The 19,560-nt window shown below is 46.5% G+C and overlaps 5 protein-coding genes across 6 annotated transcripts; 3 read left to right on the top strand and 2 right to left on the bottom strand.

Annotated features, from left to right (window-relative positions):
- Positions 1–2,167: 2,167 nt before the first annotated feature.
- On the bottom strand, positions 2,168–4,102 carry ONS95_013155 (uncharacterized protein). The gene is made up of 3 exons (XM_058506790.1): positions 3,848–4,102; positions 3,259–3,798; positions 2,168–3,206 (listed from the first exon to the last, which is right to left on the bottom strand). The coding sequence occupies exons 2-3, from the start codon at positions 3,681–3,683 to the stop codon at positions 2,291–2,293; spliced, it is 1,341 nt and encodes a 446-aa protein (XP_058357520.1). The 5' UTR covers positions 3,684–3,798; positions 3,848–4,102; the 3' UTR covers positions 2,168–2,290.
- A 394-nt stretch (positions 4,103–4,496) lies between these two features.
- ONS95_013154 (uncharacterized protein) lies at positions 4,497–6,484 on the top strand. Its single transcript, XM_058506789.1, has 4 exons — positions 4,497–5,408; positions 5,465–5,632; positions 5,681–5,804; positions 5,854–6,484. Exons 1-4 carry the CDS (start codon positions 4,901–4,903, stop codon positions 6,128–6,130), a joined length of 1,077 nt encoding a protein of 358 aa, XP_058357519.1. The 5' UTR covers positions 4,497–4,900; the 3' UTR covers positions 6,131–6,484.
- Positions 6,485–6,628: 144 nt separating this feature from the next.
- On the top strand, positions 6,629–15,324 carry ONS95_013153 (uncharacterized protein). 2 transcript variants are annotated; one of them, XM_058506787.1, is made up of 15 exons: positions 6,629–8,112; positions 8,172–8,657; positions 8,705–8,813; positions 8,863–9,416; positions 9,464–9,855; positions 9,902–10,121; positions 10,176–10,651; positions 10,700–11,684; positions 11,753–11,899; positions 11,949–12,241; positions 12,288–12,946; positions 13,064–13,180; positions 13,290–13,307; positions 13,369–13,835; positions 13,885–15,324. In XM_058506787.1, exons 1-15 carry the CDS (start codon positions 8,022–8,024, stop codon positions 15,078–15,080), a joined length of 6,210 nt encoding a protein of 2,069 aa, XP_058357517.1. In that variant the 5' UTR covers positions 6,629–8,021; the 3' UTR covers positions 15,081–15,324. The 2 variants fall into 2 exon arrangements, with proteins under 2 accessions (XP_058357517.1, XP_058357518.1); XM_058506788.1 differs by having other exon boundaries at positions 8,089–8,112; positions 8,172–8,813; positions 13,885–15,323.
- Positions 15,325–15,524: 200 nt separating this feature from the next.
- On the top strand, positions 15,525–19,417 carry ONS95_013151 (uncharacterized protein). The gene is made up of 5 exons (XM_058506786.1): positions 15,525–16,329; positions 16,406–16,438; positions 16,491–16,500; positions 16,628–16,930; positions 16,977–19,417. The coding sequence occupies exons 1-5, from the start codon at positions 15,996–15,998 to the stop codon at positions 17,743–17,745; spliced, it is 1,449 nt and encodes a 482-aa protein (XP_058357515.1). The 5' UTR covers positions 15,525–15,995; the 3' UTR covers positions 17,746–19,417.
- On the bottom strand, positions 17,817–18,617 carry ONS95_013150 (uncharacterized protein; the record flags this gene model as incomplete). Its single annotated transcript, XM_058506785.1, has 1 exon — positions 17,817–18,617. One exon carries the CDS (start codon positions 18,615–18,617, stop codon positions 17,817–17,819), a length of 801 nt encoding a protein of 266 aa, XP_058357516.1.
- Positions 19,418–19,560: the final 143 nt, after the last annotated feature.

Raw genomic sequence — 19,560 nt, 5'->3', positions numbered from 1 at the left:
AGTTCAGGGGAACCTAGAGTCTACAGCTTATTAGTTATAATATTAATTAGAATAGAGATATATAACTTATAGAGATCTGCTAAAAGAGAATCTTATTATTTATGAAATATTCCTAATAAGGCCTTTACAAGTTAAAGTTACTTACTTTCCCACGATATTATATCTATTACGCAAAGCCTCCCTCTCTAATCTTATTTAAAATAAAGTTATTTATATTATCCTCTTACTTTGAAGTAATAACATAATGTTAATTCTCAGGGGAAAGTAAAAAAGCAGCTAAGTAGATATTAAGAAATTACGTATTTATACGATAGTTCCACCTACCCTTACCTTCTCGAGAGTAATAGGTTTCAACCTCTTACTACTAGCTACCTATACCTAGAACGCGATAATCTTAAAAATAGCGATTAAGTCTTATCCACCGAGGATATACCTTATTAAGGGTAGTATAATTTAATTCAGATATCTTTTATTTATTATAGATCAGCTCTAAGAAGGTCTTTAGCGAAGTAAGCTTTTACTAATTAGAGTAGTCCCGCTTCAGCTCGGATTTAATCCTTACTAGGTTATTACTATTATCGTCAGGTCGATCTACGTATAATTAAAGTGATTCAGAGCTCCTAGTAATAGATTGAACTTAAGAGTATTATATTCCCTAGCGTGTTAGTACAATAGAAATCAAGGCACGAATACCGCTATTAGCAGCTATAGAATCACAAAAGTAAGCGAGCTATTTATCGCTTTTAGCAAAGAAGGATATAATAGTATTCGGAACAGACTTAAAAAAAGCTCTAATTTAAGTATAAATTTACTATCTCCTATTATCTTTTCCTAGAAATAGAAGATCCTTGAATATAAGCTAAATGCCGTAGGAGTTACATAGGGACGAAACAATATAGCTATAACCCGGTTCTAAAGGTAGGGTTTTCTAGATAGCTCGTTAAGTACTATAAGTATCAGAAGAGAAACTCATCTAGCGAGAAAGTATATTATTAGTAATTAAATTAATATGTTTAACGATATTTTTAACTATCTATTCTGCTCCGGCTTTAATAGCTCCAATTGCCTCACTCTTCTAATAGTATAATATTCCTCTAACTAAGAACGATATATTTTCAACGTATACTTTTCCGATATTTAACGATCTATCGCTAACGATTTATATATAAGAGGCTGCGTTAGCAATTCCTTGAACAGAGTTCTTGATTTTATTATAGCAACTCATAAGAAGGGAATTACTAAGAGTATTACAGTAAGGAAGCTTATAGTTGATTTTATACTAGAAAGCTTACTATTCCGGAGTCGAGAACATAGAGAAGTTTACTATAGAGATATATATAGTAAGAGCAAAAAGCTTATCTGCAGTTATATCTTTAGAATCGTAGAAATCAGCGACAGATAGTTGTTTTTTCCGTAAAGATTCAGTATCCTTTCTAGTCTCTTTCATAGCCTTCTTATACTTCTCGCACTTTACAAGATACAGCTTTTACATCTTTATAATATTCTATGATTTCTCCTACCTATAGTATTTACACTCCCCTTAATCTCGTCCTTCGACGTCTTTATATCTCCTGAATTATTCTTTTATATATTTATCCTTAGAGCTAGCTTACCTATTCATAGAAGCACGCTAGGTATTTATACCACGTTATACAGGTATCGTAGTAAGTCGTGATATTAATAAAATAAGTAAAAAGTCAATTTTAAGGGATTTAGATCTAGGTAAGATTTTTAAGCAAATAGAGGCCTCTAATTAGCTGAAATAAGCTAAGCGAGAAATAGGCCTGTTCCTTAGCAGTTAATTCACAGTTAATACTTAAGGACTATTAATCTTGGCATTAAATTTAATAACCCTCCCATTAAATTTAATAGTGTAACCCTATTATGGAGCACATGGCAGGGTGGTGTGCTGTCGTTGGCTCATGGCACTTGTTGCGGTAAGTGAACTCACTTCAGACTTCGGATTGGGTCTGTGATGCTTCTTGAGGAGCTGAAAGCCTGGAGGGGGTAAGAGATAACGGGTTGATCGTGCCGGACGGGATAGCGTGGAGAGCCACTCTTGGGCAGTGTCTGGGGAGTACAAACCTTCACGTGGATTCAAACAAGTTCTATCTGCCTGTAATGGCATCTGGTCAGGTGGAAACCTTGAAAGAGTATTATTCAATTACGTGTGACTGTAAAATTATATCCGAAAACTCCGATTTATAACCGGACCCTGAGAGTTGACACCGCTGACCTGTGATCCTATCTGCCGTCAAGTGACAGTTGAAAACAATACACCATTACATCCTCAACATTGTTGCCACATTCGAACACGATCGACAATCATTTCGCTATTCTCCTTCCATGTTGGAAACCATTTATTTCTCGCATTCCAGAAATCTGTCTTTGCAGTTGGACTGGCATCGACCCAGGGCTTTCCGTCTCGACCATCTTGGAACCAACCATTCGACCCTCCAACGGCAACATTGATGATAAGATAGAAGTCCTGATCGAATGGTGTCTGCGGCCTTCCGGTCTGCGTCCAGGGATCAACAAGTCGAATTCCTTCCGGGGTTGCCAATGGAAATCCACCTTGCTTCCAGAACGGCTTCTTGAATGTGTTGTACGAGACTTGCAGGAGTCTTGTATCAACGTAAGTGAACAGATATTTCTCGGACCACTCCAGTCCAAAGTTGTGGAAGTCATCGCCATACTCAGAGTGTAGCGAGTGTTTGTAGTTGGCAGTGTGTCTGTAGGCATCATTTGCGGGGTTGGGCCCCCAATGCAGTGCTGATGATACTACATCGTTGCCACCAAGACTGTATGTGTGGTTGTTGCCTCTTGATTCCATGATGTCGATCTCTCCACTCGCTGGCCATGCTCCATAAGTCTCTTTGACAGGCATCATCCAAATTGCAGGCCACAGCCAGTCTCCTTTTGGGATCTTCGCTCGCACTTCAACACGTCCGTATTTGATCGTAGCACCAACCTTCGTGTTCAGGCGTGCAGAACGAACTGGAGGAACAATTGTTCCGTTGGTGATGTTGGTGGATGCGACGCAGTTGTTCCACAGGTTTGATGTGCAAAGTCCAGTAGCCGTGAGATTGATGACGTTGTTCATGACGATAAGCTTCTCGTCTTGTAACGTGGGCTTGAGGTGGAGCAAGCCGTCCTTGATGAAGACGTTCTCTTCATCTCCAGTCGTCTGTTCGAATTGACCGTTGCTATACTTCCTGTCAGCCAAGGTATTTGAAGCACAAAGATAGGAGAACATACCCATATCCACCGACCTCGTTCTCAGCTGTCCATATATTCTTGTTCAAAACTCCAGAGGAGAAGTCATCATCCAGGACAGGACAGTAATTGTGAGTCGCTAGTCTTCCAATCTTAAGATATATCATAACTCCCGTAATGGCTATTCCTGTGAAAAGCCCAAGCATAGGTATGATACACAGCCACTTCTCCTTCGGATCTTTCTTGAACGTCGGCGGTTCATGACCGGCATCATCTTTGCGTATGCGTCGCGATCGGAAGTATTTGCCGCCAGCAGACTCTGAATATTGATAACCAGAAGTTGCTCCGAATATCGAGGCTGGAGGGGTTGCGAAGGGATTTGGCGAGTTGACATTCGAGGTGGCTTGACTCGTTGTGGTGAAGGTCGAACCTGCCCTCGAATGGTCAGGTACGGCGAACTTCCTCATCTCGATGTTCGTTAAGGAAGCAATTTTGAAAATTTCAAAGTATAAAGATACAAAGACTGGAGAAATTACTGTCACAGTAAGAGCTCCGTGAAGGGCGTTGGTGATCGTTGGATTTCTGGCTTGCAAAGGTCAGAACAGTCGCAGGCCTGTGATGAAGGACCGACATTCATAGATATCGCATAGAAAATCTTATCTTCAACCTATTCGGGACTGGACGGAAGGCTTCTATCGACAAAGATTGAGGAAGATGCAGCTTGACTCTAGCGGCTCGACCGATAAACATTTTTAGAACCAGTCGATAACTCCCAATACCATGGGAGTCCAGGGTGGATAGTTCAGCTGGATCATCCGCACCCCAACCATGCAAGGTGCCAGTTGTGGACCTTCACCTGGAACAAATCTTGCCGCGCAGCTTTTTACGAATGCTTACGATGTATTGAGGTGAGGGTGTGGCAGGAGTGGTGGCAAGCGCTAGCTTGTTTCGCCAATCTCGCTAAGCCCTGTTGACAACAAGAGGCATCTCACGACTCCTTACAGGCTTACACACCGCACTTTTGCATTTTGATCATAGGAAAGAGTCATAAGTATTCAATACAGTTTAGTGTACGCCTCTTTTGCTTGAAGAAGCTGGCACCTGCAGAGCTTGTTCCACGTCTTGTCCCAGCAAACCTTTGGCCTTGTCCAGACCAACGCCAGCGATGGCTGGGACAAAGCTGAACATCGGCAACTCCTTGAACAGCATGAGCCGCATTTCTATGGAGAGTGGCACTCATGGCCGGCATCGTGTTGTTCCTCATTCTGAACCCGCGCTTCGCCATATTGAAGGACTGCTCCGTTTTCATCAACTCGGGCTTGCCGTCCCCACGGGCTAGCACATTCCAGCCTCGATTTGTTGTGGTTCTGCCTTGCACCGCTCAGTTAATTGAAGCCACCGTTATTTTTCAATATTTCGCATCGAATCAAAATGCGATTTAGTGTCTTGCTTTTCAGGCTATCGAAGCAATATGCGCTTTGTGCTGACCGTCGCTTTGGGAAAAAGTGTACATGCTTTGTTTGGCAAGCCATGCGAGCCTTGAATGCTTATATGGTATATAAGTTCTTGATCCCAACTCCTGAAGTTGATCATCACTGCTTCAATCGGACTCAATCTACTGCACACTCTTCCAGATAGACCAATCTTCAGTTCAACTTTCACTTCGATCAGCTTTCCAATCAAGATGAAGCTCTCCACAGTCCTCCCCGCCGCTCTTCTGAGCTTCGCCATGGCAGCACCAGTTGCCGAACCCCAAGATATCGACTTCGAAGCCTATGAGGCGATCGAGATCGTCCCTGATGCGACTGCCCCTATTGGAGCTGTGGTTCCAGCAGCCGTCGTCTACGACCAAGAGGGTGCCATTGAAGATGCTGTTGCGTCTGCCATTGATCCAGCCGACCCTGATCTTACCAAGCGTGGGAACTGTGCCCCGGCTCCACCTGGCAACGCTCCAGCGACTTCGTCTCCAGATACCGCCGAGGCATTCGTTGCCAATCCTGTCTATTCAGCAGCAGCATTGGGAGCTGCTACTCCCCCAGGGTGGTTCCTCGTTGATGGCTACAAGAACTTGCATGCCAGCGCCGCAAGCCCCACATACATGACCTACACCAGCAGCCCATTGACAAGCTACGACCCAGCAAAATGTGCCGCGATCTGTGCTTCCAAAGCTGGCTGCACCTCGTTCAACATCTGTACGTCTCCCTTTCGCAAGCACTTCACAATTTCATGCATGCTAACAAGTTCGCAGTCTTTGAGAGAGACCCAGTCAACAACCTTGACAAGAAAAACTGCCCAGACTCTGCTTCTCTCACTCGCATCAAGTGTTCCTTCTTCGGAGGACTAATCACAGTGGCTGATGCCACCAATGATGGACAATACACCGGCGTATTCCATGTTGTGACTGCTGGATCAAATGGTAAGCTTTCTGTGGAACACTTTACCTTCAATGCTAACCAGTACCCAGCCTACACTACCAATCCTCAATCCATTCCTGGTTTCACTGGACCTGTCTCTCTCGGCAGTGCCACCATCAAGGCTCCAACCAGCGATAAAACATATATGGGATCCCAAACTTTCCCGCAGACACAGTTAGTAGCCCATTTAATAATCCATAGAGACCATTTCTAACTCATTCAGGCCATATGACCCCGCTGTTTGTGCTGCTACCTGTCAAGAGAAGAGCGCCTACAACCTCCGCCACGAAACTGTTCCCGGAACTGCTCGTATCTGCAGATTCTTTGACGCCTACATCCTGTACAAGGATGGACAGAACCCCGTCTTCACCTGCGCTTACTACACCCAAGCTTATGATGCGTCCTATGCTACCAATGTTGGGCAATACAACTCCGCTGGTGCCCACTTCACCAATGAGCACAGCTACACATACACTCTGAATGAGCCTCAAGAAGCTTAGAGAGTTGTAACAAGTTCCAATCTTGAATGTTGCTGTGATGCACTGTTTAAAGGAGGCTTGATTGAGTTTGCAGGAGTTTCTTCGCTTGATTTTGAATTTGGCCATCATGGGGTCTCAAGATACCATTGGGCTTCGTTGGCTCGGGTTGGAAATACACGAACTTTAGTAAAATGTTCAATTTAATATTCAATGACATCTGCCATTACCTGTTTCAGAAATCATTTGCTTCCTGTACATTCGTGGTGTTCTTGGTACGGTGGCTTCTCCCGCCCTGTTCTCACTTCAGACAGCCAATGACTCAATACATTTACCAGATTTATGATCTTATTGGATTCCGTGGACAGCATCTTTGCGTGGTACAGCATGAGAAAATTTTACAGGCGAGTTTTGCAGAAGCCACAATCTTCAGAACTCCTTACATGATGGATGCATTGGCACTTCTCGAACTATTGCCATCTCACAATTTGTTTTCAAGACGAATACAGGCTATAGAAACCAGTCATATGTAGCAACCTAACGAGGAAGAGCTGTACAAGCCTAATCCACACTTCATCAAAGTGCATGTTCATATTCCCAGGCCTCACCTCGGTAGTCGGCATTCAGACCAAGGGATTGGGAGGCTCCTATCTTCGGATCATGCAACATGAGCCCTGTCAAGTTATCCAAAAATAATCACTTTCACCAGCTGCGTATTCCCTTTTCTTTCATTGGTAGCCCGCCACAAAGTCCCAATGAAGCTCCTCCTGCCAGGTGTCTACCAGTGTTCTGGATCACGTGATGTGACCGAGTGCGCTAAAACCACCCCAAGTGGCTTGGTGCATGTGGTCAGAGCCAAAAGCGAGAAACTTCATCACACCCATTCTCAGACGTGACCTGTCACTCGTCAAGATACGTTTGAACCACGTATCGCTTGGCTGCAATGCTCTTTACGCAAGATACCGGGTACGGCAGTGTGACCAAATCCAGGGTATGGCGATCTGGCCAGGAGCTGAGGACTTTGCTGTCGTCGCGCGCGGAATGGAGGCCCACGGGCCCTATCTCCTTCCCTGTGAGGATCGTGAACTTCCCTACCAAAATACAAGGACTCGCTAACCCTTGAGCACATCAATTGCCAAACAGGTCATCTCCATGCGGTCGGATCAGCTGTTGTTGGACTTGGTACGCATGAGTGTGCCCAATCTGCGTTATATTATGCGGGCGAAGAATTGGAGGCTCGATTCGGCCATCCTGCCGCCACGAGCCTCCTGCAAGTCACAGGGGGCAGCCAGCAAGAGCCAGCCCGCGACGTGTCCTGGGTCTCACTTCTTTTTGATTTGGCATTCGGAAGAACACTGCACTCCGACCTTGCACGACCCGTTCTAGCGTACCGCCTGTCACAGACACTGATCCCGGCCAGGCCTGACGGCCCCTGCCTACAGGGGACTCATCAAGTCCAGTGCCGCTGTAAGCAGTGATTCTCGACTCTCAAGTTGATACTCATCCCACGTTTGTTCTTTCAGCTTAGAGTCCTTCACGCCACCACATGCGTTCTGGGTGGTGACTGTTTGAGTCTGAATCAATTCAATATTATCGAAGTCGATAGTCACAGCTCTAGACTGCCTTCCGTCAAGAAATCTCGCTGTGGCCGTGTCGTTGCCCAGATCCTTTTTGAATGCTGAGCTTACATGCCGCCTATTGAATTGCGCAGGGTGACTTGGCCTGGCTAGTAGAGGAGCTGCGGATTCTGTACCGGATTAGTACCCTGTAGCTGTTGATGATCTCTCTCCACACAGTCTTTACTTGAATCATTGAAGCCTTTCAGTCAGTCTTTACTCTTGGGTCTTCCCAACCTTACACTCGTTCATTCTTCGTTGTGCTTTGAGCGTTGGTGCTCTGTAATATAATCGAAAGTATGAGGTTCTCGTGGACTGTGGTGGCTCTAGCCTCACGGCTTGTGAGCAATGTTCGTGCGGTTGCTGATACGGACTCTCTGATGGATGCAGGTTAGTTGCTGCCAAAATTCTATCTACTTGAAGTGCTTGGGCATTCTGACCATCCATAGATCCCGCACAGGCAGGATATCTTCCAAACCATAATATGGATCCCAGCATCATTTCCAGTGGAGGATTCGGTCAGATCTGGTCGTATTCTACACCCACTGGCGCATCCGAACAGTTCTATGCCAAGCCTCTCGTTTTCACACCTTCGACTACTGGACGTCAGACTGTTCTCTCCTTCTCCGAACAGAACAGAATCTACGCTCTAGATGCTGTGAACGGTACGCTACTTGCAACTCGCGACCTAGGACTGGAAGGAGAAGGCCCATTTGCTGTTTCCGACCTGGGACAGTGTAATGATATCAGTGGAACTATTGGTGTTACTGGTACACCGGTTATCGATCCTGCCACCGATACTGTCTACTTCTGGGCCAAGAGTTATCTTAGTACTGTCAAAGGGTTTCAAAATGGTGCATATCGATTCCATGCCATTGATGCTGTCACTCTTAAAGAGAGGGCGGGGTTTCCAAAGAGCATTCAGGGAACACCAGGTAAACCAGTTCTGTCAAAATGCTCTGTTCAGAGCTGACAATTGTAGCCGACAATGATGTGAGCCGAATCTTCACCGGTGGAACTGTGCTGCAAAGGCCTGCATTGAATATTGTGAATGGTATTGTCTTTGCGGGTTTCGGTGGACATTGTGACCAGTATGTAAACCAATGCCTCTTTGTTTTCAAGCCCCGCTGACAGTAGGAGATACAATTTCACTGGATGGGTTGTTGGTATGCAAACAAATACTGGCAAGTTGATGACGGCATTCGCAACTGTCGGCGGCCCTGGCTCTCCAGCCCCAGGTGGCGAAGAATACAAGGGTGGTGGAGGTGGTGCTGCGATCTGGATGGGTGGTTCTGCTATCGCGTCCGATCAAGCCGGGCGTATTTTCTTCGCCACAGGAAATGGTCAGAAAGGAGCTCAGAATCAAGGACAGCCAGCTTCTGGTCGACTAAAGCTGAACACCATGAACGAAGCTGTTGTGAATATGGCTGTCAATCCTACTACGGGCGTCGTAACTCAGTCTGACTACTTCGAGCCATATACATATTCAGCCCTGGATAATGCCGATCGAGATCTTGGATCTGGTGGTGTTGCTCTTCTGGACCCGAATACTTTTAATGGAAATGGCGTTGCCCGGATTGCTGTTACTGTGGGGAAGAATGGAGTCTGTTATGTGCTCAATGCGGACAATCTGGGAGGTTATAAACTAGGAACAGGTGGAACAGATGCCATCCTTCAGACGATCACAATGCCAGGTAGGCTGCAAATAACTCTTTGTCAATTTTCAATTGACATCAAATAGGTAGCGGCCCCGTCTTTGGTAATCCTGGATCCTACCCATTGGAGGGCGGCTACATGTATATCACTCCTAATGGATACCCTACTCTCGTGTACAGCTTCGGAAAGACTTCAACTGGCAGCCCAGCATTCACGTTGGTTGCTCAGTCCGCGGATGTATCTGCTGGCCGTGTCGGTACTGGTTCAGCAACGATTACAACCTACAAAGGACAGCCAGGAACTGCGATCTTGTGGGTCGTAGATCCAGATGCAGGACTTCGAGCGTACAATGCGGTCCCTTCCAATGGCCAGTTGACAAAGCTTACACTTCCACCCACGCCAGCGGTAGCCAAGTTTCAGCGTCCTGCATTTGGGGATGGAAGGTATTATCTCTCGACCTCGAATGGAAAGATTCTTGTAAGTGAATTTATGAAGGGTTTGTCTACTGCTAACTCGTTCCAAGGCTTACGGATCCCCTGTCGCTCTACCAATGACCTGCAATACCCCTATTGATTTTGGACAGGTCGCAATTGGTGACACAAAGACCTTGATTGTGACGTGCAAGACCAACATTGCAATCACCAAACTGAATGGGTTTGCTACCAATAAGCCTGTTTTCCAAGTGTCGAACTCCAGTCTACCAACAGGACCTCTTGCCCTTGGAGCCACCTTCAGCTTCCCTGGTAGGTTCATGCCGAAAGAGTATCTCAGAATGCACATGCTAATTCATTTATCAGTAACTTTTAACCTAACAGCACTCATCCTCACTGGCAGTACCTCCTCTCCCTCTGTGACCCCCGGTGTTCAGACTTCCTCTGTTTGGATCTCAACTACGAATGGGAAGGCGGGATTCGCTCCCCAGCAGCCTATCAGTCTGACCGGAACTGCAATCAGCGCTGCACCATTCATTACAGTCAATCCTCTCCAAGTTGATTTTGCCGGAGTCGTTGTTGGCTCAGCCAACTCTGAATCTGGAAGCGATGCCACTTTCATTCTCAGTAATGTGGGCTTGAGTGACATGACAGTTCTTGGTATGGTCTGGACAAGCGATGCAGTGAATTCTCCGAATGCCGTCTTCCACAATCTAACAACAGTCAATGGTAAGATGTTCCTTGATGGCCCTGGGTACTTTACCTCGACGACTTTGCCATCAATCGGCCAAGTCATTCCAGCGGGAAGCACAATGACTGTGAATGCAAATTTCAATACCAACGTAAGATATTAATTTCGGGAAATGAGTAGCTTCGCTAACCCTCAATAGATCACTGGCACCTACTCCTCAATTGTGAAATTCTACACCAACGGTAACACCGCGTACACTCTGTTCACTGGATCTGCCGCTACAAATCCTGTTGCTCTTCTCGAGTATTCTACAAACGAAGGTGGTTGGGTCACGATTCCCCACTGCACCGATCTCGTGACTGGTTGCATACCTCAGGTCAACTTCGCTCCATCTGGAGGCTTGACTGCCCAAACAATTCAGCTTCGCTTGACCAACAATGGTGGATCCGTTTTGACTGTTACAAAATCAAAGCCTCTCGAAGGAGCCGAGCTTGGTGCAACCAACCCTTCTACTGACTTCTACGAGGGTCAGACCATCCTGCCGGGGAAGTCTGCCATCGCTTCTATCCTGTTCTCTCCTGGAGCAGCGATTCTGAACGCAGATGATGTCACATACAGTGGTGCTTGGACTCTGAATACAGACGATCAAACATTTGGCGTTCACGTCATAACGTTCAATGGTGTTGTGACGTCCAAAAAGACTGGACCATTGACATCTTCTGGACAGTCACTTTACAAATATCTCGGATGCTACCAGGACTACGTCAACAATGTGCGACTAGAGCCAAAACAAATCAACAACGCAAGCCTGACGAACGGCTGGTGTCAATCTCAGGCTCTGGCTGCTGGTGTTGTATTTGCAGGCACAGAATACATGACAGAATGCTGGGTTGGAAACGTCATTCCAAGCCCAACTCTCAAAGGTCTAGATTCCCAGTGCGCCTACACATGTGGTGGATCGTCAAATGAGGCTTGTGGAGGCGTCAATGGTTTCATTTCACTATATTACGATTCATCAAGATATTTCCCACAGAATGGTACAATCCTCGGCACCTCTGGACTCGGCCCTCAACGACCTAAGACTATTGGAGCATACAACTATGCTGGATGTTATTCGGATTCACAAACTGCGAGAAGTCTGGTTGGTAAACAGACTGCTGGAGCCACCATATCTTTGGATACGTGTATGTTGACTCCTAAAAGTGCACCTGAGACAAAGTAATGGAGTATATGCTGACTTTTCCGTGATTAGGTGCCTCGTTCTGCCAGGGTTTCAATTATTTTGGAGTTGAATATGCAAATGAATGCTACTGCGCAAATACTTTAGCAGCTTCGTCTGTGCTGAAACCAGATGCTGATTGTAGCATGAACTGTGCTGGCAATAGCTCGCAGTTTTGCGGTTAGTCCTGAGCGAGATCTGTCTGAGATATTTACTAATTCGGATACAGGTGCTGGAAGTCGTCTGTCGCTCTATTTGAAGAACAGCACAGTCCTACCCTCCTCAAGTTCCTCGCCTTCAGGTTCCACGGCAAAGCCATCCTCGACTTCGGTCACCGTTGGACCAACCGTCACACCGGTCTCTGGCGGATACACATCTTTGGGCTGCTACAGTGACAATGATGTAACCCAGAGAACATTAGTCGGGGCGGCATTCCCTGATCCAGGTCAGACAATTGAGATGTGTGCTTTGAAATGCAAGAATTTTGGCTTCTTTGGGGTGGAATATGGCGTAGAATGTTATGTAAGTCAACCTTCCCTGAACCCAATGAGATTACTAACCGTTCTAGTGCGGGCCTGCAATTGTCGACTCCAGTGTTCTTACTACAGATGGAAGGTGCAATATGCCGTGCGGTGGTAATTCAGCCCAGACCTGCGGGGGAAGCTACGGAATGAATATATACAGCTACAATCCCATTAGCTCGAGCTCAACAGTCAGCACTAGCTCGTTGTCTAGTCGCGTCTCGACCGTCACCCCCAGTATCGCTTCCACAAAAAGCACCTCTGTCTCAACAAGTGCTCCTACTGGTACTTCAAATCCATTCACGTCCATGGGCTGTTGGACTGACAACGACGTCACCGAACGCACACTTATTGGTGGCGCGTACACTGATCAGGCTCTGACGCTTTCGATGTGCTCGGCCTTCTGCCAGGGTTTTGCCTACTTTGGAGTGGAGTATTCAGTTGAATGCTATTGCGGAAATAATTTCGGTTCTACCTCAGCACTTGCAACGGACGGCCGTTGCAATATGCCTTGCAAAGGGGACACAACTCAGACATGTGGAGGGTCATACGGCATGAACATTTACAAAGTCCCAACTCTCAGCTCAAGCTCCAGCTCAAGTTCTGTTGTCGCGGTATCAACTTCAACAGCTTTGGCTAGCCGTACATCGACTTCGTCAACAAAATCCTCCACTCCCACGCCTTCAATACCTGCGGTCATCAACGAGTAAGTATTTGAGAGTTTCTTTCCTTCTCCCTCCTAGTGTGTCGATGCTTCTGGCGCCGTTTTATGTTCACTCTGAGATTGGTCTATAACTCGAGTTGCTAATATATGCCCTACTAGATTCACATATCAACATTGCCGCAGTGACAACACAACTAAGCGTACTATGGTCGGTAAATACATTGCAAAGCCCGATATGACTTTAGAGAATTGTGCTGGAAATTGTACGGGTTACAGGTTAGTTACTCCGCTGTTAAAATCAGAACGGTATAGAGTTCTGCGCCTGATTTCAATTGATCCTCCTCTTAATCATGATTGAATTCAAAGCTAATTTATTCTATGACAGATATTTCGGAGTTGAATAGTAAGTCCTAATCAATATCTACCTAAACCACTTCGCTTGAGCAAAATTGACCAATGTACAGTGCTTCCGAATGTTACTGCTCGAATCAATTGAGTTTCGGTAGTTTCATTGCCACCGATGGGAGATGCAAGATGCCATGTCTCGGAAACAAAATGGAGATCTGTGGCGGCTCTGGGGGCCTTACCCTTTACTCGAACGAAACACTTCCTGGAAGCTCCTCCAGCAGCTCATCTGTCCTACTATCCACGACCTTGTTTTCGGCCACGGCATCAGTGAGCTTAACTTTGTCGAGTTCTGTGAGCTCTGTTACTTCGAAGTCCTCCACCTCGGCAACCTCTTCCGCGTCAGCTCGACCAACGGCAACTGGGCCAACACCCGCCTATATCAACGATTTTAATTATCTGTACTGTGCAACTGACGTCAATGATGATCGCACTCTTTTCGGCAAGTATCTTGCATCTGGATCCATGACCCTTGACTTGTGTGCATCGACGTGTGTGGACTATAGATTTTTTGGGGTGGAATACGGTAAGCGTAAATTCCGGTCTTTATAAATTGTTACTAATGTTCTTCCCAGGTAGTGAATGCTTCTGTGGAGACACACTCGCTGCAATAAGTACCAATGCCACTGATGGCAGGTGCAACTATCCTTGTCCAGGAAATGCTGCCGAGACTTGCGGCGGACTAAGCGGCTTGACCCTTTATACCAAAGACTCAGTTTCACTCGTCTCAGGCACATCGTCGGTGGTGTCATTTTCAAGCTCTTTGAGCACTCTGGCGGCATCCAGTTCCTCCACCGCGCTACCCTCAATATCCCCTTCGTCGGGTCTCTCGAGTCTGTCAAGCTCTCTACAACCGTCAAGCTCATCGAGTTCCACCGTTGTACCCTTAACTACGTCTCGGTCATCTAGCTCTGTTCCAGCAACAAGTTTGCCCTCGTCTAGTGTTCTGAGTACTATAAGCTCTACAAGCTCGTCATCACTGTTAATGACATCCACATCATCGTCTTCTTCTTCTCAGTCAATATCCAGCTCGACCCAGTCAACATCCAGCTCATCTCGGTCCAGTTCAGTTCCAACCTCCTCAAGTTCGAGCAGCACTAGGCCATCAAGTACACTAGTGTCTACGACCGGCTCCAGTACACCTTCAGCCACAGCATCCCCAGATACATGGAATTATCTTGGCTGCATGAACGACACTACAACTGCTCGTGCAATCTCCGGGGCTACATTAACAAATACGACTGCGATGACCGTTGGTATGTGCAAGGACTTCTGCGAGTCCAAGAACTACCCGCTTGCCGGGCTCGAAAATCTAGGAATCTGCTTCTGCGGCCTTGCAGTTAAGAATGGTGGATCTCTTGGTCAGATAGGATGCACTTCCGCATGCCCAGGCGACAAGTCTCAATTCTGTGGTGGGTCTAAACGTCTGAATGTCTATAAGAACACGGCGTACATTCCTCCGACCATTCCAAGAAGCAGTGGGCCTTACAACTACACTGCATGCTACACGGAATTGACGAATGCTCGAGCCATGACAGGTTACACATTTACCAACACCACAGGGATGACTGTGGATGTGTGCACCAGTACATGCTCGACCAAGGGCTACTTGCTTGCCGGTCTGCAATTCGGAACTCAATGCTATTGCTCAAATACCATATCCGCTGCTGCTCCTGTTGTTGATGATAGCCAGTGTCAGGTCTTGGCTTGCCCAGGGGAGAAACTGCAATACTGCTCGGCAGCAAGCAGACTTCAAGTCTACTCTAGCTAGAATCCTTCAACACTTGTACTAGATCTGTGGAAAAGGAATGGTCGAGATGCCGTACATGTCTGCATGAACTTCCTTCTTTCAGTTGCATTAAATTGGCACACATTGCCATCTAGATTTCGTTTATAATACCAGCAGATTGGGTCGCAGAAAAATGATATTTAAAGAGTGAAATGTGGCGAGAAATATTCACCTGTACATTTGTAACTTCTTGCTTTCTTTAATTGATCTTGATATAACTTCTCGATTTCGCTTTCAATTTCAATTTCTTGATCTCTTCGAGATCTTCTTGACTTCCTGACTTCTTGAATCTAATCTCTTAGCGCCTTCAACCTGGCTTGAAACTCAGCTCAATCCAGCTTGTAATATCCTACCTGGATACACTTGTATACTTCGATTGAGGTTGCTGCATTATGCCATGACTCCTGGACCAAATGAAGTTTGTTGCCCGCATTACATGAACCGATACAAATGTTCAAGAGCCAGTAACAAATAATGCAGTGTATATACAATGGTATAAGGGAAAACACATCGTTCAGGATAATTCAGCATGACAAGACAATGACAAAGAAGAGATGTCTTTGAGATTTCGGAGTTGATCCATGATGAGCTCCGACAATAGAACTACCCCATAAATCGAGTGCACAACCCGCTGCGCAGTGGGCCCTCGCCATGTACAGCCTGTACCACTGAAATGGCAACCCTGCAGAGCAGCCCGCTCACTGCAACTTAGTGCCACTCTCCCCCACATCCCACTGTTCTGACTGAGACTGTACCTGACCCGACATCTCGGAGCTCTCCACCCCACTTTCGGACCCATTAAGGAGATACAAAATACTCCTGCTACAATCTCATACCTTCATAAATTCCTTGAAGCTCCCCAAAATTAGCATCCTTCAGATCGCTAAATTTTTCAACATGGCATCTTCAAAATCCGGCACAGCGAAAGCCCGCCTCGCAGCCATCCAGAAAACCCTCACACGTCCATCTCTAAAATCGACATCAGAAAACCCACCCTTCCCGTACCCAGTAGCAAATGCCACCATTCCATTCTGGCGAACACAACTTCATCCTCTGGATTCTCATCGAAGTACGCCTGAATTGCCTGAGAAATGTGAAATCGTTGTTATAGGTGCGGGGTACACAGGTGCTTCAATGGTGCACTATTTACTGGACGAGAATGACGCTGCAGGGAAATCGATTGTGATTTTGGAGGCCAGAGAGGCTTGCTCAGGAGCTACCGGGAGAAATGGTAATTGTCTTTATTCTCAGTTTCTGGAAGGAAATTTCATTACAACGAAATTGACTGACATTCTGGGGAATTGTAGGGGGTCATTTGAAGCCTGATGTCTATTTCAACAGTAAGCCACACTTCTGGGCAACTCAATTGATACTGATTCTAACTTATTCTAGTCCCTAAATAGTAGGTGTTAGAGGAGCCCGGGGGTTCAAGTTCTGTCTTGAGCATGTTCCAAGATTTCCACAGGCATATTCTACCCAGTTCCTGAAACGGCCCAGATCTGGCATTACTAATACTCTCGATCCATTAGTAAGAAGATGTTTGGTGACGAGATGGCCACAGAAATCGCCAAGTTTGAATCATCACAAGTCTTCGCAGTAAAAGATCTCGTCGAGAGAGAGAACATCGATTGCGAATTCCACTTGACTAGAGCCGTAGACACCTGCCTAGACCAAGCACATGCAGATAAGTGTAAAGCCGAGTTTGATCAATTGATTGCAAGCGGAGAGCCTTCTACGCGGGATGTACACTATGCAGCAGGGAAAAATGCTGAAGCATTATCGGGTGTAATTGGAGCGAAAGGGGCATTCAGTTTCACGGCCGGACATATTTGGTGAGCTCCCTTGAATATTGTAAGGATTGTGAGCTTACGCCACCAGGCCATACAAGATGGTGATGCACCTTCTCCAACGAGCCGTTGGCCGGGGCGTCAATCTGCAGACCAATACACCCGTTCTCTCCATTTCAGAAACACCATCGAAAGATGGATTCTACTCTGTGAGAACGCAGCGAGGGATCCTCCTAGCAAAGACTGTTGTTCTGGCCACCAATGCGTACACCTCTTCCCTTGCTCCAGAATATTCTTCCAGGATTATTCCAGTACGGGGAATATGCACTCGTATCAGCGTTCCAGAAGGTACCACAGCCCCTTATCTGCCGAATACACACAGTATAAGGCACGGTCCAGGATTGTATGATTATCAGATCCCACGCACAGATGGCAGTATTATCGTAGGTGGAGGCCGAAAGATGTTTTGGGATGATACGAAGCAGTGGTATAATATCACTGATGACGCGACGTTGATTGAGCCAGCCGTTGACTACTTCAAGGACGATATGATGCAGAAAACGTATCGAGGATGGGAAAATTCGGGCGCGAAGCTGGATATGGCATGGACGGGCATCATGGGATACACGACTGATCTGATGCCACATGTTGGTTCGATACCAGGCAAGCCAAATCAATTTGTTTGTGCAGGATTCAATGGTCATGGAATGCCTTTGATATTGCTAGCTGCCCAAGGAGTCGCTAAGATGATTCGAGAGGGTTGTGATTTCAGAGAAACCGGGATTCCTGCTGTGTTTCAGACGACAGAGACTCGGCTGAAAGATGCTTCGAATGCCATACTGGAATCAAAGCCTCAATAGAATGAAACCCGAGATGCGAATGTTGTACTCTTGACATCGGTTTCTCGATGAGGACGGTATGGCAAGGTGGATCAAAAGGTTTCATAAGTGAAGGTATCAAGATGTTCCGGGAATTTTCCCTTTTCAGAATCTCGAAATCCCTTTAGCCCTAACTTTGGAGAGCGCTCTCGTGGTTTATCTGGACTTTCTCTGAAGAAGTGCACAATTGAGCGTTGAAGCACTGGCGACATCACTGCAAGACCATCGCCATGCTCAACACAGTCCATAATCTTGACCTTCAAGGTTTTGATCCCCTTCATTTCCAACTGAGACAGAGCCTTTTCCCAGTGCGACGGAACCGGCTTGAAATCGTATGAAGCAATATAGGCTGGATCCTGAATACACGCCATATCCTGGTAGATGAACATCCTGATCTTCAGTACGCGAACTAAGTCCTTGTTTCGGCTACCGACTTGTTGTTGGAATCGAAGAAGCTCTCCCGGTCCAGTAACGGAGAGTTCGTTTTTGGAATAGAGAATCTCGGCGGCTTCTTGACTGATCTGCCTGTTCAGGTACAGCAAACTGGGGGTGGCAGGCTTTCGACGGTCGTCATCCAAACTGAGATGTTGAAGTTCTTGTGGCTCAATCCTGATCGGTTTTTCTGCTTGAAGCGCCAAAAGATAGATTTGGTCACGTATCTCACGAGGAAGTTGCAAGAATGGAAACGGACTTTTGTTGTGTCCTAGGAGATTGGTGGCTGCATCGAGAGCTTCTTTAGTGCGGATGTATTTTCTTTCCATGGAGCAGAGGGCACGTCGAAGTCTCTCGTTCGACTCCTTTAGAGACTGAATGTCATTGTCACCAGGTTCAAGCTGCCAGACAGGAGTGTCCATGTTGTGATTTTTGGTGGGAGATCGACCTGGCCTCGAAGCACTGGTGAATTTTCGGAATTTATGTAAGTTGCAGCAAGCTGGAGAGATCCAAAAGACGTTGACGTGATACGAGCTCGTCAGAATGATGCAATTGTGACAAGTCACTCGCGAGTTGTGAAGGTGACAAACTCGTTGTCATTGTCACCAGCCAGGTGATTCATGTCCCAATAAGGTTAGTGCGGGGCAGTCGCCAAAACCTCGGGTACAGTAAATCTCCTGGAAACTCTTCTGGACTGCGGCTTGTCAGGTTGTGAATCGGTGGATATTTGCGCATTTGCGCATCTGCTCATATTACGGCTTTGTAAACTTTCTTGATGAATTGAATGCTCTAACTAACTATGCCTCGATCACCGGATAGACTGGTCTTGAATCATAACCAGCTCATGGCGCAAAGAATATACACATCAGCAAGTGATGCCCAACGGAGATGATATACAAAGATGCCTCCAGGCCCCTTCCGAGTCGAAGGCTTAACCTGTGAGCCACTTGTGTACATCTGGGATCCGTGATACTCCCATGGTAGCCCCATAGGAATGGTGGAGAATAATTCAGTTGAGTGCGGGGAAATCATGGAGGGCAAATGCCGGCTATGAGGCCCGCTGCTATGTGTATACTTTGTCCTTCTTCAGAGCGGAAGACGCCATACCGAAGAAATCCTTCCCCGTTTCTACTCCACAATCCGTCAAAAGAAACGGAAGCCGGGAAGACTTTAACCCCTGCAGTTTCAATTGGCCCAGATCGTTGTTTCTGCCCTTTCTAGGAGTGTCCTGTCCTGGTTCTCGGAAACCCTGCATTGGTCCCCTGGATACTTTGGATGAGAGATCCAAGCAAACAACTAGATTCTAGCGAAGGGGTGTGTTCATCCACTCACCACGTCCCTTAAATCTCATGTCCAAAGCTACTT

This window comes from Cadophora gregata, assembly GCF_030347475.1.
Source record: "Cadophora gregata isolate MNR1 chromosome Unknown scaffold_7, whole genome shotgun sequence".
In the NCBI taxonomy this organism is placed as follows: Eukaryota; Fungi; Ascomycota; class Leotiomycetes; order Helotiales; family Ploettnerulaceae; genus Cadophora; species Cadophora gregata.
This window is presented reverse-complemented; position numbering and strand designations above follow the sequence as displayed.